Raw genomic sequence first — 16,116 nt, 5'->3', positions numbered from 1 at the left:
AACTCCAGTCCCAGGTTAGACCGTGCGAGTCTTAGTCTAACTCTAGTCCCGAGTTAGAGCGAGCAAGGGTGAGTCTAACTCCAATCCCGGGTTAGAGCGTGCAAAAGTTAGTCTAACTCCAGGGCCAGGTAAGATCTTGCAAGGTTAGTCTATTTGAGGGCTGCAAGGGTTAGCACATTCCAGGGTTAACGTGCACCAATGTTACAGTCTCGGTACAGAAGTAAGGGTGTTTGGTCTTGGGTCCAGAGCTTTACATGTTCATCAAAGTGAGCAATGCTGGAGAATCAAACACAATCTAAATGTGTAATAATGAGACCACACCTGGTCTCAGCATTAAGTATTGCCAGGTTAGGTTCAGCATTGATTAAGTGAAGAATAAAACACCCTCAACCCTGTCTCAACAAAATGGCCCATCCCCATACTGAGAAGTCTAGCCTGGACTGCACATGTCCTCTCTAATTGAGATTACCAGTCCAATGTCAATTAGAAGCATTTTCCTGCTTTGCGTTTACACCATCAGAACTGAATTAAGACTGTCTAAACTCATTTTAATAAAACCTCTGTAACCAGGAATCGGAGATTGCTCAAGGCTGGATCTGGACTCTGGTCTGCCGATTTGGATCCTATGTCCAACCCACTCCTCGCCTTTGTTAACCATGACAAATTATTGCTCCTTGTCCAGTTCAGAGGACCAAAGGACACAGCTTGCCCTTGAATCGGGTGATGGCAGGAAGAATAGAAAAGCGGTATACTATTTAAATGGGGGAAGACTGCAGAACTCGGTGGTACAAAGGGATCTGGGTGTCCTGCTATATGAATCACAAAAAATGAGTATGCAGGTACAGCAAGTGATTAGGACGGCAAATGGAATGTTGGCATTTATTGCAAGGGGAATGGAATGTAAAAGTAGGGAAGTTTTACTACAGTTGTACAGGGCCTTGGTGAGACCACATCTGGAGTAGTGTATGCCGTTTTGGTTTCCTTATTTAGGAAAAAGATATAATTGCTTTAGAAGCAGTTTAGAGAAGGTTCACTGGACTCATTCCTGGGACGAAGGGGTTGTCTTAAGAAGAAAGGTTGAACAGGATCGGCCAATACCTACTGGATGTTTAGAAGAATGAGAGATGATATTATTGAAACATATAAGATCCTGAGGGGATTTGATAGGGTGAATACCCAGAGGGTGTCTCCTCCTGTGGGGGAGACTAAAACTAGAGGACATAGTTTAAAAATAAGAGATCTCCCATTTAAGACAAATGAGGAGAAACTTTTTCTCCCAAAGGGTCGTTGGACATGTGGAATTCTCATCCCCAGAAAGTCATGGAGGCAGGGTTTTTGAATTTATTTAAGGTGGAGTTAGACAGATGTTTGTTAGGCAAGGGATTCAAGAGTTATGGGGAGATGGGGGGGCAGACAGAATAGTGGAGCTGAGACCACAACCAGATCAGCCATGATTTTATTGAATGGTGGAGAAGGCTTGAAGGGCCAAATGACCTACTTCTGCTCCTATGTTCCTAAAAACCTAGCCTGACATTCCAGTGCAGTACTGAGGGAGTGCTGCACTCTCATAGGTTCCATCTTCCTAATGAGGATTAACTATGGCAACTAAGATGTAACTAACAGTTGCTACACTTACTGGAAAAGAGTTGGGAATAGTAACAGACTGAGCAATTATTGTATCCAGTCTGGAATTACAGATAAAACATGATACTGAGAAAAGTTGCTGAATTGGTACAGTCTGATGGCATCATTGTAAAGTGTTATAATGTATGATCAAACCTTGAATAGATCTCTCTTGTGGCTTGGTGACCTGAGCAGCATTCAAACTCCTGGAAACAATGCAGTGAAGCACGGACACAACAGTCCAAATGGCCTTCTTCTGTACTATGACAATTCTGTGATGAGACTTTTAACCCGAGGTCTGGTCTGCTCTCTAAGGTAAATGTAAGGGTCCCGTGGCACTGTTAGAATAGAGAGGAGTGGAGCTCCTGACAACATTCCTGGTCAGTACTAATCCCTCAATCAGTAACACTAAAAATAATCTGATTTTCTGGACATCACCTTGCTGTGTTTGGGAACTTGCTGTGGACAAATTGGCCGCTGCGTTTCCCACTCTACAGCAGTGACTACATTTCAAAGGTACTTTATTAGCCGTGAAGCGCCGTGGGACACCCTGAGTCCATGAAAAGGTGCCATAAAAATACGAGCCTTTCTTTTCTTTATTTGGGTAAATGACTGAAGGGCTTCCAGTCTTGGTGGAATTGTGTTATACTGAAAATCACCATCCTCAAGTGAAATGGGGAGAATAATGCAGGGAGGAAGCAAAAAGCAGTGTAGTCACGTTCCGGGATCCAGATGGAATATTGTTAGGATGTCAACCAAGTGATAAAGTGATCACCTACCTCCTGTACTGTGCGGATTGGGCCAGACATCATGCCACGTACAATGCGACCTGACCGTGGTCTCGGTGACTCCATATTTGTTCCTCTGGTCTCCACAGGAAATACACCGGCCCTGGAAGAATCTGATGAAAGGATGTTAACAGGAAGGAGTCCTGGTTCACCTCCTGAAGAGCACCCATTCCGACCAGGAGATCTATCTTTCTTCTTCAATGAACTCTGTAGAGTCTTGGAAGAAGGCACTGGCATACAGGCCAAACCGGCTGAATCATTAGGGAACCTAGAAATTGAACAGAGTCTTGGTCAGGAATGTTATGCTAATAAAATATAGTCAACTTTGACCCATAACTACGAAGAGAAAGGCAGAGAAGCGCAACTAATCAGGTAGCTCTTTCAAATGTGAAACTTTCACTTTCACATTACACCTGATAGGGTCCTTGGTTCGATTCAGGGCGGAAGCGTTCTGTTTAGCAAATGGCTTCTTAGCGCAGTGGCAGCACGTCAGTCTCATAATCTGAACGTCTTTAGTTCAATCCTCGGAGAAGACAGCAAATCCTGAACAGCTTTAAGCATTAGGGATGGGCAATAAATGCTGACCTAGCCAGTGACGCCCACGTCTCTTGAAAGGATACAAAAAATATCGCTCTGGTGCAATAAGTTAGTGTGCTCAGCAGGTCTGGCAGCATCAGCGGAGAAGAGCAAAGTTGACGTTTTGAGTCCTCATGACCCTTCAACAGACCCGTCAACTTTGCTCTTCTCCGCCAATGCTGCCAGACCTGCTGAGTTTTTCCAGGTATTTCTGTTTTTGTTTTGGATTTCCAGCATCCGCAGTTTTTTGTTTTTTATATTATATAAGTTAGCGTGCTCGGCTGTCAACTGAAAAGTTGATGGTTCAAGACCACACAGGGATGAAGATGGGAGCTCGACAAGAGATGGGAATAAACAGTTACAATGTTAGATTTGGATGAGGAAAAATAGGAGGAAATGTGGTCAGAGCATAAATGTTGGCATGGACAAGTTGGGCCAAGTGACCTATTCGTGTGCTATATAAAGAGCTGGCAAGGCATAAATGTTCTCTGTACTGCATCATTCTATGAATGAACAGGTTTTTTTTAAAAAAACAAATTGCTTGTCCGCAGCACCAAATTATTCCAGTTTGCGTATATTAAAATACAATGAGTTGGACCTATGCACACACAAAATTACTCACAAGTGTATATTTCAACAAAACATCAAGTGGAGGTATAATGGCTGCTTAGGCACTATGAGGTTAATGGAGCAATACTGAAGTTGGATAAATATATGTCTTAGAATGCGACTGCAGTTAGGGGAACAGAGCGATTCCAAATGATCAAAAGGGATGCGATGCTTTTGTCCTACTGGAACCATGGAAAAATGACTGGAGAATGGGAAACTTTCCTTAAAAATATACACAAAGATGAAACGGAAGTTGTCAACAATGACTGCACTCAGTGTCACTGATGCATGGCAACATCCTCACTGAAGAGGTGGCAACTGACTTGCAATCAATCGCATAATGAACAACACTAGGGGAAGAGGGTGGTGTAGTGGTAATGTTATGACCCCAGCCAATGCTAATTGCTGTGCAAACCAAATCCCAGAGAGAAACTTGGCTACCGGGCCATACCCACTTTCTGTATTCTGAAAACGAGTTGTTTTGTACTGATCTCAGCAGTAAGAAGCCCAGCAAAACTTTTAGGATGTTAAAAAATAAAAGTAAAAGTTTTGTTAACAGGAATAAAAGAAAACTTAAGCACACAAGATTACAGTTACACAATTAAGCTAAGTCTTACAAAACATTCCCCCTAAAAGACTCTCTAATCGGTCAGAACCGCAAGTAAACGCCTTCCAAGCAACACTCCTTTATAGATGTTTAACTATAAAAACCCAGTAATATTATTTTTTATTCATTCATGGGATGTGGGCTTCACTGGCTAGGCCAGCATTTATTGCCCATCCCTAGTTGCCTTTGAGGAGATGCTGAGCTGCCTCCTTGAACCGCTGCAGTCCATGTGGTGTAGGTACACCCACAATGCTGCTGGGAGCGAGCTCCAGGATTTTGACCCAGCAACAGTGAAGGAATGGCGTTATAGTTCAAAGTCAGGATGGTGTGTGGCTTGGAGGGGAACTTTCAGGTGATGGTGTTCCCATTTATCTGCTGCCCTTGTCCACCTAGATGGTAGTTTGGTTTGGTTTGGAAGGTACTGTCGAAGGAGCCTTGGTGAATTCCTGCAGTGCACCTTGTAGATGGTACACACTGCTGCTACTGTGCATCGGTGGTGGAGGGAATGAATCACAGATGCCAATCAAGCGGGCTGCTTTGTCCTGGATGGTGTCATGCTTCTTGTGTGTTGTGGGAGCTGCGCTCATCCAGGCAAGTGGAGAGTATTCCATCACACTTGTGCCTTGTAGATGGTGGACAGGCTTTGGCAAGTCAGGTGGTGAGTCACTCGTCACACAATTCCTAGCCTCTGACCTGCTCTTGTAGCCACAGTATTTATATGGCTAGTCCAGTTCAGTTTCTGGTCAATGGTAACCCCTAGGATGTTGATAGTGGAGGATTTAGTGATGGTAATGCCATTGAAAGTTAAGGGGCAATGATTGGATTCTCTCTTGTTGGGGTGGTCATTGCCTGGCGCTTGTGTGGCATGAATATTACTTGCCACTTGTCAGCCGAAGCCTGGATATTGTCCAGGTCTTACTGCATTTGGGCATGGATACTGCTTCGGTGTCTGAGGAGTCGCGAATGGTGCTGAACATTCTGCAATTATCAGCGAACATCTTCACTTCTGACCTTATGATGGAAGGAAGGTCATTGATGAAGCAGCTGAAGATGGTTGGGCCAAGGACATGGGCCAAATGGCCTATGAAGACACTCAGTTTAAGGGCAATTAGGGATGGGCAAAAAATGTTGGCCTTGTCATCAATGTCCACATCCAATCAAAGAATAAAAAAAAGCAACATAATTCCCATCTCTAAACTGGTTTGTGATTGCAATATCAGCTTGGAGAGTTGTGGTGGTGCTAAGTATGGGAATTGGCTGGCGTGTTTTGACATGTCTCTTGCTAGATAATCATCCTGCAATCAAGTTACCAAAGCCTTAATTTAGCCAGTTTTGCAGAAAACTACTGCCTCTGCCACATGCTGATGAAACATATTTCAACGGTGCCACGTAAATCTCATCCACCATAAGCCTCAAGATTTACACAAATCTACAGAATGGAAAGAGGCCATTCAGCTCAACTGGTCCATGTTGATGTTTTTGCTCCACATTTGCCTTCTCCCACCCTACTTCAGCTAACCCCTATCAATATATTCTTCCATCCTTTTCTGCCTTATGTATTTAAGTAACTTGCTCTTAATGCACCTATGCTATAGGCCTCAGCTACTCCCTCTGGTAGAGAGTTCCACATTCTAACCAGTCTCTAGATAAAGAAGGCTTTCCTGAATTCCCTATTGGGTTTATTCGTGCCTTTCTTATACTTATGAACACCTAATTTGGACTTCCCAACAAGCGGAAACATCTCTATGTCTACTCCATCAAACTTTTTCATAATTTTCAACACCTCTATCACCTTAGCTTTCTCTTTTCTAAAGAGATTCTAACCTTTTGCGGTTATAACCATACGGTTCTGATATCATAATTTAACCTCCAACATTATCATCTTCTTGTTACTAGCCCATTTACCATGGAGAAAATCAAGGCCACTTTTCCAGTATTATAAAGCAATTGTCATGCACCAGAATCAGACTTATTGTACCTGCAAGGCTCTGATTTATTCATGTCGTGAAATGCTACACTTCCACCTTTGTCCTCATCAGAAAGGTCGTAGATATTGACAAAGGTACTGTCAAAACGCACTGCTGTTGCTCTTTGGCTTACTATAGCTGGTGCTCGAAAATTGTCCCGTGCCACAACCTTCGTGTTCTCATTAGTGTCCAGGAAGTATTTTGTGATAATCTCGAGCATTGTCTTTAAAGGCATCACTTGGGCCTGCAAAATAGTTTTTTAAAAAGATGCAACGTTCACTATGGTTGCTGAGTCAACAATCATCATTGCAAAGTATAACATTCATGGGTCTCAAAAATAAATCACCCACAAATAGTTTTTGGCCTATGCACATCCCTCTAATTCTAGCCTCTTGTGAGTTCCTGGTTACCTTTGACCTCTCCATTCGCAGCCCTTCAACTGCCTTGGTCCCAAACTCTGGAATTCCCTCAACAACAACAAATTTTTATATAGAACCTTCAACATAATGACACATCCCAAGGAGCTTCGGAGGCATTATAAAACTTAATGTATTTATTACAAAATTTGAGAGTAGATATTAGGAACAGGTGACCAAAGATTAAGTTTAAGTAGTTCAGTCTCAAATTTTGTTTGATAATACTCCTGTGAAGGGTATTGCAATGCTTTTTTGCTATTTTAAAGGCACTTTCAATCACTCCAAAAAAAGCATGCTTGGCTCTTTCAAACTTTATCTTCATCACTTAGCTTGATGCAGAGTAAGTCGTCAAAAGATATATTTCTCTGTCCATGTTAAGACCGTTATTGATTTCCATCTACCCATACTCCAGGAGGGATACAAAATCTGAACGCTATTCAGTTCCTTGGTTTGCTAATCATACTTGAAGAATGTAGGGACAAACAAATCGCAAACACATTTGGAAAAACTGGTGGAAGAGTGGGGAACCAATGAAAAATAGAAAACAATGAAAAGTAGAAAACCTGATGTGCTCATCACCAGCTATAGGTTCAGCCATCTGGACAACCTAAATGATAGAATGTTACAATCACACTTCGAAAGGTGCACAGGTAGTCTATCTCTAGTTCTTGACTCGGTCACAAAATACATAGACTAGTTAATTTGAAAAGCGATTACTCTATGTCAAGAGGCTATGCACACAGAAGTGGAATCTTAATGCTCCATAGCTGTTAAGATTCTAACCATATCACACCCTTAACCAAGGACTTGGCACTTAGAAGGGTCTGTAACCAGAGGGCACAGATTTAAGGAAATTATCTAAATAAAAAAAAGGAAGATGGTGTTGGTGAGGGAACCTTTTTATCCATCAAAACAAACTTGTTCTGATCGAGAATGCACTGGCTTTAGGGCAGTGGAACGCAAATTCAGTGGTCGCATTCAAAAAGGGAATTGGATAAATACTTGAAGAGGAGAAAACTGCAGGGCTATAAGGAAAGAACAGGGGCGAGACTCTTCAAAGAGTCAGCAGAGGCACGATGTGTGCCAAAAGGCCGAATTCTGTGGTGTGGGATTCTATGAAGTCATGTAAGCTTGCTTTCAATATTGTGGCAGTGGGAAGTGTATTTTGCCACTGTTTTACCGGTACAGACAAGCCCTGCAACCCCTGCAAGTAAGCTTGCAACAGAGTTCTGTATCATCAAATGAATGAAGACTCGATGGAGTTTAGAAGGGTGAGGGGGCATCTGATTGAAACTTACAGAATATTGAAAGGCCTGGATAGAGTGGACGTGGGAAAGATGTTTCCATTAGTAGGAGAGACTAGGACCCGAGGGCACAGCCTCAGTGTAAAGGGAAGACCTTTTAGAACAGAGATGAGGAGAAAATTCTTTAGCCAGAGAGTGGTGAATCTATGGAATTCATTGCCACAGAAGGCTGTGGAGGCCAGGTCATTGAGTGTATTTAAGACCGAGATAGATAGGTTCTTGATTGGTAAGGGGATCAAAGGTTATGGGGAGAAGGCGGGAGAATGGGGTTGAGAAACTTATCAGCCATGATTGAAAGGCGGAGCAGACTCGATGGGCCAAATGGCCTAATTTCTGCTCCTATGTCTTATGGTCTTAAGACAGTGCACAAAAGCCATCACTGATCGCATGGATTTTGATGTTCGTTCCAGCTCCTGCCATTCATTCCGCAAGTTAAGTACAATCCTTCTTCACCTTGTTCTGTTTGTAAAGTGATTCCAGGTGCAGCACTTTCTTCAGTTCATTTCGGGTGTTAATGCTGCCCTCTGTGCGTGGAAGCTCCTGGTCCATGGCAGAAATAGTCTTCTTTAAACCCTGCAGGAATGGGAAGAGAAAATAATTCGGCTGCAGAAACATTTTCTTTTCCCTTCTTACTGGGAGAAATGTCAGAGTTCAGTCACAGTTATTTGCCACATGCAACATCCAGGGGTAGTAATACTAGAGAGAACTTTTTCTGCGCAATGTTCGAGTCTCAAACTCCCTTATACTTCACAATTTATAACCAATGCAGTGCTGCCACACAAATCACAAAGGTCACCTCCCACACAATCCTCAATGCTACCCAGTAGACTTGCTGCAAAGTGCATGATGAAAAAAAGGATGCAGGCTTAGCTTTGAGACTCCTACTTAACATTCAATCATATAGTCAGAATAGCCATCAGCCACGAGCCACGAGCCAGTACTTCAGCCTTCAGCAAGTCTTCCTGCAATTATGTAAGGCCTTGGTGAGACCACACCTGGAGTTATGTGTACAGTTTTGGTCTCTGTACCTGAGGAAGGATATATTTGTCTTAGAGGACATGTAACAAAGGTTCAATAGATTCATTCATGCAATGAGAATTCTCCTATAAGGAGAATTTGAGTAGAATGGACATGTACTCAAGAAGATTGAGGGTTGTTCTTGTTGAAATATATGTGATTCTGAGGGCTTGATTAGTCAGATACTGAGAGGCTATTTCCCCTAGTTCTCAAACAAATGGGGGGGAACAGCTGGAACTTTCACAGGAAGACTTGGATTTATATAGCACCATATGTGCGCTCAGCTTCACAGCCAATGAAATACTTTCTGAAGTGTAGTCACTGTTGTAATGTAGGCTACTTAGGACAGAAATGGAGAGAGATTTCTTCACTTAGTGGCATGTGAATCTTTACAATTCTGTACTCGAAAGCACTGGGAATGCTCAGTTCAGTACATTCAAGGCAGAAGTCAATGGATTTTTGAACTTAAAAGGGAATCAAAATGGACATGGGGATCAGGTGGGAAAAGTAGAGCTGAGGTCAAAGATCTGCCATGATCTCTCTGAATTTTGGAGCAGGCTCGAGAGGCCACATGGCATACCCCTGTTCCTACTTTCTGTGTTCCTACATTCAGAAAAAATGTGGGGAGATGGTGGCATAGTGATAATGTCACTGAACTGGTAATACAGAGACCCAGGCAAACGGCTCTGAGAACATGAGTTCAAATCCCAGCATGGCAGCTAGTGGGAATTTAAATTCAATTAATAAAAAATCTGGTACTGAAATCTAGTCCCAGTAATAATGACAAGGAAACTGTCATCAATTGTTGTAAAAGCCCATCTGCAAATCTGCCATCCTTACCCAGTTTGGTTTATATGTGACTCCAGATCCACAGCAATGTGGTTGATTCTTAACTACCCTCTGAAATGGCCTAGCAAGTCACTCAGCTCAAGGGACAACAAATGCTAGCCTTGCCAGCAATACTCACATCCCATGAAAGAATGAAGAAAAAAATAACTGGAAGGAGAAAAAAAGTCTACAATGATCTCTCAAATTTGAGCTGGCACAGACCACACAACACCAACTTAATACCCTGGGAGAAATGTCAAAACCAAGACGATAGGCTTTTGTACGTCAAGAGTATTTAGGGTTATGGAACCAAGATAGATAGATGGAGTTAAGGTACAGATCAACCATTCTAATCGAATGGCAGAACAGGCTTGAGGCGCTAAATGGAATTCATGTTGAGACACAGTTCTATTGACCCTAACCAATAGTATTCTTTGCCCAGGCAGACAATCGTCCTATGTTAACATAGGAATCGGATGAGGCATTAAACTGGAACCCTATCTGTTCCCTGACGTGGATGTAAAAGATCCCATGACACTATTTTCAAGAACAGGGGAGTTATTCCCAGTGGCCTGGCTAATAATTATTCCTCAAACAACATCATAAAAACAGATTACCTGGTCATTATCACATTGCTGTTTACGGGAATTTGCTATCTGCAAATTGTCTGCTGATTTTCCTACAACAGTGACTACATTTCAAAAAGTATTTCATTGGCTGTAAAGCTGAGCTCACAAAAGACGTCCTATAAATGCAAATCTTCCATGGCCTTGAAAGTTCCAACTGTTCCTCCTAATTGATTTTTAGGTGATACCATTTGTATGAAAAAGGGCTTCCTCATTTCTCTAAAATGGTCTAATTTTAACTTTAAAATTATACACACTCTTTCTTAAATACCCTATCTGTATCGGTTCTCTGCATCCACCCTAGATCAGTGCTTGGGCTCCAGCTATTCATTAGAGAGGTTATAGCTTGATACTTAGAAAAACTCAAGGTAATCGGAAAGAGTCAGCATGGTTTTGTGAAAGGGAAATCACGTTTAACCAATTTATTCAAGTTCTTTGAAGGAGTAATATGTGCGGTGGATAAAGGGGAGCCTGTTGACATACTGTACTTGGATTTCCAGAAAGCATTTGATCAGGGCCAGATCAAAGGTTATTGTGGAAAGTAAAAGCTTGCGGTGTAGAGGGTAACATATTAGCATGGATGGACAAATGAACCTGCAACAGGCAGATTGGTGAGGATGAGGTCAAGTATGTGTTTTCCTCACCACTTGCTGCAGACCCAGTCTAGCAGCTATATTGGTCGGCTTGGTCTGTAGTCGTGCTACCAAGCTATTCTTGGTGATGGACATTCAAGTCCCCCATCCAGAGTACATTCTGCACCCTTGCCACCCTCTCTGGATTACTAGGCCAGTGACAATACCTCTAACAATTGTATAAATGCAATGCTCCATCAACAGCACTACCCCTCTCCCTTTACCTAGGTTCCTATTCTTCTTGAATGTCATATACCCTTCAATATTCAGGGCCCAATCCTCATCATCCTGCAGCCACGTCTCCAAAATGGCTATCAGCTCTGACCAAATCAGAAGACCCTATCCTAAGTGGTGTGACTGCCTCCTGGTATGAAGCATCCAGGTAACTTTACCCCTCTCTGATGTGTCGCAGAGTCTGCAGCTCAGCCTCCAGCTCAATGACTCTGAGCTGAAGTTCCTCAAGCCGCAAACGCTTACTGCAGACGTGTTTGCCCTGGATCACAATGTTATCCAGGAGCTCCCACATGCTGCAGCCTTGACACGTCACCCGTCCTGCCATCCTTAATGTTTTAATTAATTACTTAATTATATTATGCACTTATTTATGTTGCTTTGTTATATATTTTATGAACTTTACCTCCAGTTTCTATACTATTTTAAACCTTAGAATAGAATAGACCTTAACCACTTACCAGATACTCACCAGTTAGCTCCTTTCCCTGTATTACAGTAAGATTCCTACAGGGTGAAAAAGATAGAAAAGCAAAAAGAAACAAACACTTCCTTTCCCCCAGATAGCCAGGTAAGATTGCGATTATAACAGATAGTGCTTTGGGAAACGTGCAAAAGCGGCTACAGCGACACTCATCCCAGGTACTTTAAAAGAAGGAAACTCAAAGGGATATTGTCAAAATGTCCACGAAATTCTCCAGTTTGAATTGGGATTTAGCTAGCCCATTATCCGAATTCAAAATGTTTAAAAAGCTTACAGAGCTATGGTTCCTTGATTCAGGTGTGTCTCAAACAGACAAGCAAGCCATAAAAATTCACCCATCAATTGGGAATGAAAAAACAAAAACAGAATTACCTGGATAAACTCAGCAGGTCTGGCAGCATCGGTGGAGAAGAAAAGAGTTGACGTTTCGAGTCCTCATGACCCTTCAACCAGCATCCGCAGTTTATTGGGAATGAAAGTCTGACTACATTGAAAGACCAGTTCAGTATCAGGTTTACTTCCATAGTCATTGACTACAGATCATGACATTGACTACAGATCATGTCATTTCAACAATAGCCTACAGAATCCATAGACCACTTCATAAGTAGATGCAGAGAAAAGGGTTGTACTGTGATTTTTCAAACACAGAGCTAGCAGACAGAATTGTTGAGTTGGTGGTCTCATCCACTCTCAGGGAAGAATTCCAAAAAGATCTGCCAGACAAGCCTAAAACATATAGCATCAAGAACTACTCAAGGTGTACGCAAATATGAAGCGATCTTCACAGGTCGATGAAGCTTACAGGTACCACCCCAATTGTAGACGCATTCACTAGAACACACAAACACAGCAAGACATGTGGGAGATGTTGTCTGCTGCATGCACCAAGAAAATGCCCAGCTTTCCAGCAATTTTGCAAGGCATGTGGCAGAAAAGACCATTAGCAGCAGCAGTGCCTCCCACATTTAAGTCCAAATCATTAATATATACAACAAACAGAAAGGGTCCCCAACACTGAGCCCAGTGGAACGCCACTGGAAACCACTTTCCATTCACAAAAACATCCATCAACCAAAAACATCCATCAACCATTACCCTTTGTTTTCTGGCGCTGACCAAACTTATGATCCAACTCGCCACCTTCCCCTGTACCCCATGGGATCTCACTTTTCTGACCAGTCTGCTACATGGGACCCTCTCGTGGAAAACCTAGGTGCTATGACACCATCCAAGCGTTTGCCTAGATTCAAATGATCTGCCCTATGAAAGTTGGTAACTACTCATTATTGGCTAAGACTGAAACAGGGGCAAGTGCCAACATACAAACTTGCAGATTCTAAAAGATCCACAGACATGGTAAGCCGTGGCGAGACCTACTACTGTGCAAATTTCAGCGTACAAGGGTTCACTAATTCCATGTGCCAGAGCCTCGTCCTGGAGTGCAAGTAAATCAATCCTCCTCAGTGTCACGACTGTTCTGCATCACGTGCCATGATCTCACACTGGTGACAATCCATGGAATCAGTCAGACCTCATATGGCAGATCAACCTCAGAAGCTATGCCTATCACCTCGGCTCACGACGTAACAGAAATATCCAGAATGTTTTGACAAAATTTGCAGTTTCAAGGGAGCTGCGACATCACGCTTGCAAGTCTGTCAACTGATCCGATACATTTTGCACAATGCAAATAACAGCAGCTACAAGAAGAAACAGCGCAAGATTCCACACTACAGAAACTATGGAAAACCACCATTGAAGGATGGCCTGATTTAATTCAGAACATCCACTAACATGAGACCATTTTGGCCTTATCGGGACGAGAGGCATCTCCAGGGGAATCATTTTTAAAGGCAGGAACGTCATCATACCGGAATCTTTGCAATTTGATATTCTTCAACAACATCCTCACTCAATGTGGGCATAGATCGGATGACAAGAGAAAGAAAAGACTATTGGCCAGGTATCAACAGTGACATTGAAGTCATCGTCAAGAAATGCAAGGCATGTCAAGAGCATATGCAAAGTCAGCACAAAGATGCACTGGTTCTGCAGTGGCAGACATTTAATGGGATATTTCAGGATACAGGGGGGACTAGATACAGTCCAACGAGAAAGAAAGATTCCAAGGAGAAGACGCACCATCTACGGTTAACTAAAAAAGTGAAAGATAGCATCAAACTTAAAGAAAAAGCATATCACAGAATCTCACAGTGCAGAAGAGGCCATTCGGCCCATCGAGTCTGCACCGACACATGAGAAACACCTGACCTATCTACCTAATCCCATTTACCAGCACTTGGCCCATAGCCTTGAACGTTATGACTTGCCAACTGCTCATCCAGGTACTTTTTAAAAGGATGTGAGGCAACCCGCTTCCACCACCCTCCCTGGCAGCACATTCCAGACCATCACCACTCTCTGGGTAAAAAAGTTTTTCCTCACATCCCCCTAAACCTCTGCCCCTCACCTTGAACTTATGTCCCCTCGTGGATAAATATAGGGTAATCAGGCAGTGTCAACATGGTTTTGTGAGAGGGAAATCATGTTTAACCAATTTATTGGAGTTCTTTGAAGTAACAGGTGCTGTGGATAAAGGGGAACCAGTGGCTGTACTGTGCTTAGGTTTCCAGAAGGCATTTGATAAGGTGCCACATCAAAGGTTATTGTGGAAAATAAAAGCTCATGGTGTAGAGGGTAACATATTGGCATTGACAGAAGATTGGCTAACTAACAGGAAGCAGCGTAGCCATAAATGGGTCATTTTCTGGTTGGCAAGATGTGACAAATGATGTGCCACAGGGATCAACTGTGGCCTCAACTTTTTACAATTTATATAAATGACTTCGACAAAGGGACCAAAGGTATGTTTGCTAAATTTTCTGATGGCACAAAGATAGGTAGGAAAGTAAGTTGTGGAGAGGACATAAGGAGCTGCAAAGGGATACAGATAGATTAGGTGAGTGGGCAAAGATCCAGCAAATGAAGTATAATGTGGGCAAATGTGAAACTGTCAAAAAGAAAAAAGAAGCATATTATCTAAACGGTGAGAGATTACAGAGCCCCAAGATGCTGAGGGATTTGGATGTCCCAGTTCATGAATCACAAAAGGCTAGTGTGCAGGTACCGCAAGTAATTAGGAAAGCTAATAGAATGTTATACTTTACTGCAATGGGAATTGAACACTAAAGTATGGAGGTTATGCTTCAGTTGTACAGGGTATTGCTGACACCACATCTGGAGTACAGTATACAGTGGTATTGGTCTCCTTATTTAAGGAGGGATATAAATGTGTTGGAAGCAGTTCAGCGAAGGTTTACTAGACTAATACCAGGAATGGGAGGGTCGTCTTATGAGGAAAGGTTGAACAAGCTAGATTTGTACCTGCTGGAATTTAGCAGAGTAACAGGTGACTTGTTTGAAACATATAAGATCCTGAGGTGTCTTGACAGGGTGGATGTGGAAAGGAGATGTGGGAGACTCTAGAACTAGTAGTCACTGTTGAAAAATAAGGGTTGCCCATTTAGGACAGAGATGGGGAGAATTTTTTTCTCTCAGAGGATCATGTGTCTTTGGAACTCTTCCTCAAAAGAGAGTGGAATATTATAATCCAGAGCTAGATAGATTCTTGATAAGCAAGGAGGTGAATGGTTATCCTGGGTAAGGGTGAATGTGGAGTTGAGCTTACAACCAGATCAGCCATTGAATGGCTGAGCAGGCTCGAGGCGCCAAGTGGCCTACTCTTGCTCCTAATTATCCTGCTCGGGCAGGCGGTGGTGTAGTGGTATTGTCATTGGACTAGTAATCCAGACACCCAGAGCAATGTTCTGTGGGATAGTGGAATTTGAATTCAATAAAAATCTGGAATTGAAAGTCTAATGATGCCCATGAAACAACTGTCGTAAAAAAAAACCCATCTGGGAAATCTGCTGTCCTTAGCTGGTCTGGCCTAAATGTGACTCCAGACCCATAGCAATGTGGTTGACTCTTAACTGCCCTCTGAAATGGCCTAGCAAGCCACTCAGTTGTATCAAACCTCGATGAAGAATGTGAAAGAGGGATGAGGTCTCGTATCCAGGGAGTTAGGCAGTAGACTAAAAAGCAGGACCTCTCGGGTTGTAATATCTGGATTTCTCCCAGTGCCATGTGCTAGTGAGCTCAGAAATAGGGGAATAGTGCAGATGAATACATGGCTTAAGAATTGGTGCAGGAGGGAGGGTTTTAGATTCCTGGATCACTGGGACCATTTCTGGGGAAGGTGGGACCTGTACAAGCGGGACGGTCTACATTCTGAACCAGAGCGGGACTAACATCCTTGCGGGCGGGTTTGCTAGTGCTGTTGGGAGGAGTTTTATTCAATTCAGCAGGGGGAGGGGACACGGAATGTTAGCATTCATAACACAGT

At 42.8% G+C, this 16,116-nt stretch overlaps 1 protein-coding gene across 4 annotated transcripts in view; it reads right to left on the bottom strand.

Moving 5' to 3' along the window:
* The window catches only part of mindy4 (MINDY lysine 48 deubiquitinase 4), a 194,384-nt gene that overhangs the window by 167,965 nt on the left and 10,303 nt on the right, over positions 1 to 16,116 (bottom strand). For all 4 annotated transcript variants that reach the window (XR_005942690.1, XM_041185172.1, XM_041185170.1 and 1 more), the window contains exons 2-4: positions 8,344 to 8,463; positions 6,182 to 6,414; positions 2,403 to 2,679 (exon numbers count right to left, since the gene is read on the bottom strand). Coding sequence is in view for 3 of the 4 variants with exons in the window: in XM_041185172.1 (XP_041041106.1) it covers positions 2,403 to 2,679; positions 6,182 to 6,414; positions 8,344 to 8,463 (630 nt within the window). In the remaining variant the exon portion in view is untranslated. The remainder of the gene's footprint in view (positions 1 to 2,402; positions 2,680 to 6,181; positions 6,415 to 8,343; positions 8,464 to 16,116) is intronic.

Source organism: Carcharodon carcharias, chromosome 3 (assembly GCF_017639515.1).
Source record: "Carcharodon carcharias isolate sCarCar2 chromosome 3, sCarCar2.pri, whole genome shotgun sequence".
Taxonomy (NCBI): domain Eukaryota; kingdom Metazoa; phylum Chordata; class Chondrichthyes; order Lamniformes; family Lamnidae; genus Carcharodon; species Carcharodon carcharias.
Note: the sequence above shows the minus strand (reverse complement) of the source record. Positions and strands in the feature narration are given on the sequence as shown.